The sequence below is a fragment of the Buceros rhinoceros genome, unplaced genomic scaffold, assembly GCF_000710305.1.
Source record: "Buceros rhinoceros silvestris isolate BGI_N320 unplaced genomic scaffold, ASM71030v1 scaffold2313, whole genome shotgun sequence".
Classification (NCBI taxonomy): domain Eukaryota; kingdom Metazoa; phylum Chordata; class Aves; order Bucerotiformes; family Bucerotidae; genus Buceros; species Buceros rhinoceros.
The window spans coordinates 80,581-87,978 of NW_010404010.1; the positions used below are offsets into that span (position 1 = coordinate 80,581).

Here is a 7,398-nt window from a genome sequence, read left to right on the forward strand (position 1 = left end):
AGCAGGAAGTCAGAGAAGGAGAAAATTATCCTTGGTCTTTTATCTACCCAAAGAGAATAAAAATGATAAAAGCAAATACTCCCTGCTGGGGTGAGAGGGAAAAGGGGCTGGCAAACAGCTATCAGAATGAGGGAGATGCTACCGCAAGGCAAGCAAGCTTCCGGGGGTGTTTGTTGTTATGAGCATTTCTATACCTGTGAGAGAACGTGGAGGGACATAATGAAGAATGAGCAGAATGTAGTAACTTATGATGTTAAAATTAAACCTACATTAAGTGCTTCTAGTTCAGCCCCCAGTTCACTTCTTTGCTCGATGTCCTCTAATGTGGGGTGGAGGGGTAATTGTCCTTAACTACTTTTCCTGAGTTGTAAGCGGGGAAAAAATAATCATGTCTCCATGGGGTCATGAGTACCATCATGCTAGTATGTGCAAGTGGCACGCACCAAAGGTGTGATGACGAGCCTCAGTCTGCACAAAAGCAGAATTTTGAGGAAAAAATGGAAAATAAAAAATCTGGTTGAGAGAAGAACTTCAAGTCACTATGCACATATTTTTCAGTGGGCAGATACAGTATGAAATGCTGTTATTAATCACTGAACACCCTTTTTGAAGGTGGTGGGTGGACAACCTGAAACATTCAAAAGAAAATGATTTTCCAAAGAAACTGCCTTTCCAAAGCAACCACTCAGCATGTGCATGATTTTAAGATCAGAGTACAGCAAATAATAGAAACCTTTTCAAGCACCCCAAGTTTGTCTGTGGTTTGTGTGTCTGGCCTTTCCTACCAAGCACTAACCATGCAAAACGCTTTTTCTGTTCTTTCCATTGCCTGGCTCTTCAGAGGGTGATGTCCATGGGAGAACAAACTGTTAGCTAGTATGTGTATCTCAAAAAGCTCTTTGCTCTTCTTTCCTTGCTCCCACTTTCCTGTGGAATGGTGTTTTTAAAACTAAGCCCTTTTTAAAAGCAGTTACAGTCTTCTCATTCACATCTCTTCATTTCAGCTGGGGCAGAGGGACTCTGGCCAAGAGCTGGATCTTGTCCATCAAAATAATAATTCTGGCCTATAGCTTGTTGTCCTTTTTCAGCTATAGGAGGGATTCGGAGAGGCCAATGCAGTCCAAGTGAATTGTTCTTCCAGTCCTCTTCCAGACAGCTTTCCCCAGGCACGCATCCATTTTCAGTCACCAGCTGAGTACACAGCTGTCACACAGTGAAAATGTAGCTATTTCCAATTGTGCGATTAGACATGGATCCATAATATATGACATGATGCCAACGGTGGTAGGTTCATATACAATACATAGCCTCTCCAGAGCCTACAAAAGCAGCAGTGTGACCATTCATATGAGAGGCTGCCCATCTGCAGATGGAGAAAAGCAGTCTAGACTCTTTCTCTGCGATAACCTTAGGAAAGTGATCAGTAGCAATTGCCAGTGCAGTCATTGAGGATGGGTGATTGTGTTGGGCTTTGGTGCCATATGTTGAGTGTGCTGTATCTCATTTGTTATCTCCATATAATAATTGAAATGCCGATGTCTGTTGAGGTAAATGTCAATGTTAAGTAAAAAAGATAATGGTATTTTGAAGTTCGAATTTCTGTCACGAAACTAGCTGTTACAAATGAACACTTCAGAGGGAAAGTAGGTAAATATGGTTAATCTGTATTTGTAGCATCACAGAAATAATAGCCAAATTTAGGCTGAAAGAGATCTCTAGTAGTCTACCTCCTGCTTGAACCAGGGTTAACGTCGAGGTTGGATGAAGTTACCGAGAGCCTCACCCAGCTGAGGTGTACATGTATGTCCAGATGGCATTTCCACAGCCTTTCGGAGCAGCCTGTCACAGTGCTTAGCCAGTCTTGCTGAAGAACTTTTTTTTTTTTGTCATATCTGGGTGGAATTTTCCATCTTGCTGCTCTTTTAATTGAGAAGAGTGTATCTTGGTCATCTCTTTTACTGCCTTCCAGCCAGTGGAATGCAGCAGTGAAATCCCCTGGCTAGTCCCCTTCTCCAACCTGAACCAACACAGACCCACCAGCCTCTCCTGCATCCTCTGCGCAGTCCCCTAATGTCTGAGAAGTCCTCCCTGGTCTTTCTCCAGTTTGGCAGGGTCTCTCTCATGCTGGTGGCCCCAAACTGATCACAGATCTGCAGATGCAGATGTGAGGACTGAGGAGAGGGGAAGTTGCTTTCCACCGAGGGCTGGTAATAGGCTTGTTCAGAACAGCCCACAGTACGTGTGTAGCCTGCGTTGCTACGAGGTGCACTGCTGACCTGCATCCAAGGCACTGTCTGTCGAGATCTCCACCTCTGATTTTATCACAGTGTCAGCAACCCACCAGTTGGAGATTGGGTGGTTTTATGTACCTACAGCTGGACGTGAAGTGCTGATGAGTACTGAAAATTGCTCGGGAAGCCCAAAGCACAGTGCGTCGCTGAGACCGTGGTTCTGAGTACTGGCAGCAGAGACCTCCTCTTTCGGCAGCACTGGCTCAGGAATGGGACAGCACATGCTTTCTGGTGCACCACACCTTTGCTTAAAGAGCAGAACTTGGCTGATAAAATCCAGAAGTGTCACTGTCCTTCTTAAGGCTATTCATGTGTTAATGCATTTTTAATGCTTATTCTTTTATTTTATGGTAAAAACCTAGGTCAAGGATTTAATCTTTTTTAAACGAAACCTGATTTACTTCACTTACCTTGTGCTATGTGGCCAGTCCATCCTACAGATACCTAGGAACCTCTTACCAAGGTTGCCACAGATGAACCCGTGAGATATTGTCCTGTATAAGTGCTAAGTATTGTTAGAGATACTTACCACAGCACCCAAAAGGCAAGGCTGTCTCTGGGCTGTCCCTGTGTGCATCTGTGCCAGAGGTTTTTTCATTCTTGGTGCAGAGCCCTTCAAGGAGAGTCGGCAAATCAAATGTCTGAGGTGCTGTTGTCTCCAGCTCGTGCTGGGCATGGAGTCAAAGCTATACAAAAAGGAAAAAAGCAGCAGCAGCAGCATTCTGAAAAGCTTTTCTCTTCAGCAAAAGGGCGGTATAAATATCTCAAATGTAGGAGAGCTTGCAGCTGATACTACGTACAAACGGATCTAGAATTCAGCGTATCACAGTGGGGTGCTCACTTCTTGTGCTTCTCTCTGAACAGTTTTTACTGTTTTTCCAATTCAATCTTTTTTAGTCCCACACAGATGTATTGAGCTATTAATATGTCATTTTTATGGACAGAAGCTGTATTCTCTTGGAGTTTACCTTTTGTGGCCAAATTCAACTACATTTCTGTTGTTCTTCAGGAATCTGTGTTAAATAGGAGTGAGTTTCTTAATGTCTTCAGAAATCAGCCCTGTCAGCATGTGTTCTCCTAGGAAAGCTGCTCCTGCTTCTCCAGTAAATACGAGATCCCCATGAGATACAGAGGGGACACACTTGGGACTTCTCAGTCCTATCTCATGAGATTAACAATATTCTCCATGTAGTGTTTAGAGATCTCCTCCAGTGATCTCTCCTGGCTACTCTAAAAAATTTCTTCGGTTTAAATACCTGGTATTTTGTCAAATTCTGATTTTTTTTAAGCTGTAAAATGAAAACTCTCAGTCTCGAGCTAGGAGTAGAATAAGAAAAAAGTGAATGGTAGTGAGAATGACTTTAGAAATTAAAAGCCCATTCATAGGATCAACAGAATTGTCAACAAGGAGATTCTTGGTTTCTTGGCTGCTGAGTGTGATTGCAATTAGTTTGGCTATAGCCCACTTGGATGACACTGCAGTTCACAGCTTGAAAAAGCCAAGTGCCCATAAATAACTGAATTTACAGGTGATTTAACAACTCCAGATTACAAATTGGAACTGAAAAGTGTGTATTTTCAGGAGATAAAAATTTTGCAGTAAATGTTCTAATGGAGTGAAATCAAATTCTAGAACTGGAGAGCCAGTTCTCAAGCCAAGTTCTGCAAGATTTTTTTGAACGATTTTTCTGGATCAGATGTTTTCCCTGATCTTGGACGTGAAAAATATAGTTTGATGTTTAAACCACCTGGAAAGATTAGATTCCTGTGGCTGCTTGGGTAATTGCTGATCGAGAGCAGAAAGAATAGTTTAACAAATCAGGCTAGATGAGTCCACGTTTGCACACAAGTATGGGCTGCCAGAGTTACTTCAGCGCTCTGCGGCTTTTAATATGCATTACAGCCAGAAAGAGAAAGTCAGTTCTGTCCTAACCTGATTAACGTAGGGTTAGCGTCCCATGGAAGCCTTGTGATGGTCTGAAGGGACCCGTCATCCTGGTGTCTGCCCGGCCTCCTTCATCGGTGTCAGTCTTAGTGTTTTTGCCCATGATTGCAGTATTTGCTTTGATTTAGTATTTACTTCTGATTCAGTAAAACCACCTTTCTAGATTTAGAGTCATCAAGGAAGGTTACCTTGTTTGCTGATTTCAAGTGGTTAATTATAGTTACAAATGGATTTTATTTCTGTTTCGGACTTCTTTATGGCAGTCCCCAACATGCAATCTGACAGATAATTAGCCTTTAGGTACAAGTGTAGCTCTTTACTATGTATTTATTTACCTCTCTCAGCTTCATTAACTTACACATATTTAACACGATCAACAGACAACACATTAGTATGTAAAAACATGTTTAATGTCAGCTTACACCGCTGCCCCCTTCGCACCCGGTGCAGCCAGTGATCTGTTCAGAATTGCATGCTCTGCAGCTGGATGCTGTTTGCTGCCTCCTGTCACTGAGGACCAGTGCTGAATGTTGCAGCACAACTGAAACACTCCCTGGTCGGTTGGTGGAGCCCCAGGGGTTCCTGGGCAGAACTGGAGTTCCACACTCCTTGTCCATATCCTTCATCCACCCTGGCTGAGTAGGCAGGAACGCCTGGGGCTTGGGCGTGCTGCCTGTGCCAAACCTTCAGCCTCTCGTGCTGCTCGGGGCTGAACATGGGGCTCTCTCCAGAGCCTGGGTTCATGCTGTCGCTGCCCTGCACGAATGATGGTCTTCAGGTAAGTGGCCTCTCCTCAGTCTTAGATCCAGCTATAAGCCTTGAGCTTTGAATGTTAATTCTCTCGTGGTTCTGAGATAGCTGTGATGTTTTGCTGACGTTTTAAGATTAAAAATACTATTTCTGAAATACCCATAAATATGTCTGTTACGTTATAGGCTTTTGAGCTAGCGACTGGAGATTATTTGTTTGAACCACACTCTGGTGAAGACTATTCCAGGGATGAAGGTATGAATCTTTTGAGATATTACATGAGTTTCTATGCATTTTCATATTCCTTTTCTTAAATTTCCAGTGAGCTTACAGTGGGATTGTTTTGTATTTGAGTGAACTGTTCATACACATTGTTTTCAGAACGTAAATGTGATTTTTTTCTTTTTAGTTTTAAATTCCATCACTAGCAATGGGTGGGCAAAAACTCCCTTCTGCAGATACTCATCTACTTAACAACTGCCTGAAGGAATTAAACTGCCCTTCTTGTAAGATTGCATATGTGTGGAAACCTGATTGAGAATAACAACATTTTAGTTTAGAAAAGAAACGACAAGTATTTTCTCTTTACAAGAGTGACACTGGAGTAATGTTTACATTGTGTATTTCTATTTGAATTAGGCAATTACTAATTTTTTTTTAAGTCAGAATTAACTCCTGCTTCCATCTGTATACCTGTCCATTTTCATGCTTGTTTGCTTGTAAATGCTCTTTGCGGTGGTAATGTGGGCATCATTCATTGTTCCTAAATGCTACTAATGATGCCAGAGCTCTGCCAATCCTGGAAACCTCTGCATGGATTTGCTGCAAACATTGTTGATTTGAAACTATTTCTGATTTTTTACTAATTCCAGTTTCTTTCCTCTTCTTTTTTATCCCATTCTTTCCCTGCCCCTTCCACTCCCGTATCCTTTTTTTCTCTCCCTCATAGACCACATAGCACACATCATAGAGCTGCTAGGCAATATCCCAAGGCACTTTGCTCTATCTGGAAAATATTCGCGGGAATTCTTCAATCGCAGAGGTAGTACCTCTTCTTTTTGAAAGGTGCCGTGACGCAGACAGAAGTGGAATTGCTGTTGCTTGTTGTAGCTTGTCCCACTGAGGAGCATTTTGTGAAATCACACACCAAAAATTCCTTTTTGGAAAACAGCATACACAGTAGTGTGTGACCAAAAAAAAATATTTTTTTAGCTAAACATTCTGAAAAATTACTACTGGTGCATTTTAAATTACACAGCAAAACTTGTTTGTAGCAGCTGATACTCAAACGTTGTTTTGAGGAGGAAGTTTTGCTGAAAGCATCTTTCCAAATGAGCCCCCGCGCAGTGCGCATGTGTCTCTTGTTACCAGGATCAATCTATTTCTGTCTGTACCGGGCCAGTGTTAGTGTGTGCATGCAATGTACTGATTAAACTGTTGTATGTTTCTGTTTTGCTGGCAATGTTCTCCAATGCAGACCACATAGCATTGATCATTGAACTGCTGGGAAAAATCCCTCGAAAATACGCTATGTTGGGGAAATATTCCAAGGAGTTTTTCACCAAAAAAGGTAACGGTATTTATGCAACACTAATTTAAAGCATAATACTATCCAAAAGGAGAGTATGTTCATTTATGGGTACTGAAGAAATACATCCATTTAAATGGAGAGCTCTTCTGAAAGAAGAATATTGGTGTAAACCTGGCTTCTGAGGGAAGGCACAATTTGCAGTGTTCAATATTTCATTTAAAATTCATTTTGGGATGCACTCAACGAAGTGTGCATGTTAAATGTCTCTGTGAATCTGTTGTCCAGTGTTCATGTAAATGTAAGGAATCGAGTGATGCATAGCTTCTAACGTGACGGAAAAACTGTCTGTCAGCTACTTTTGATCATGTATAGTGATCCAGCCGATGCTACTGATACGGAGTAAGCGAGGTGGGAACGGAGTACCTGGGCAGTAGCCACACAGCTGTGTGCAGTCGCTCCTCATGCTCTTGTAACCTGAGGAGAGAGCGTGTTGAAAAGAGGGCTCTGTGACAGAGCGATGGAGAAAGCTGCTCTGCTGTGCACTGTGCTGTCTCACTTCAAACACTCCAGATTACCATAACGCCTGAGTGCCACAGCCACAGGCAATGACTCTGTCATCGTACAGAAGCACAGCCCCTCTAAAAGTAAAAGCCCGGTCAACTCCAACAAGAAGGTGGAGATTCTGAGCAAGTGCACTGGGCCTTACAGTTCTTTCAGCTTTTTCTACTTTGCTCTTTAAGACTGGTTTTTAACATGCAAGGGAATGTGCCAATGCCTTTGACCCCTCAGTGTATGAGACAGAACTGTGTTGTATCGAGGGATGGGGTATGTCAGGAGCATCCCCTTACATGTCAGGGGAGCAGCTGGAGCCATCGGCTGGC

At 42.6% G+C, this 7,398-nt stretch overlaps 1 protein-coding gene across 1 annotated transcript in view; it reads left to right on the forward strand.

Moving 5' to 3' along the window:
- The window catches only part of SRPK2 (SRSF protein kinase 2), a 95,605-nt gene that overhangs the window by 80,567 nt on the left and 7,640 nt on the right, over positions 1 to 7,398 (forward strand). Inside the window, exons 13-14 of the mRNA XM_010133196.1 lie at positions 5,172 to 5,241; positions 6,464 to 6,556. Of these exons, the coding sequence (XP_010131498.1) occupies positions 5,172 to 5,241; positions 6,464 to 6,556 (163 nt within the window). The remainder of the gene's footprint in view (positions 1 to 5,171; positions 5,242 to 6,463; positions 6,557 to 7,398) is intronic.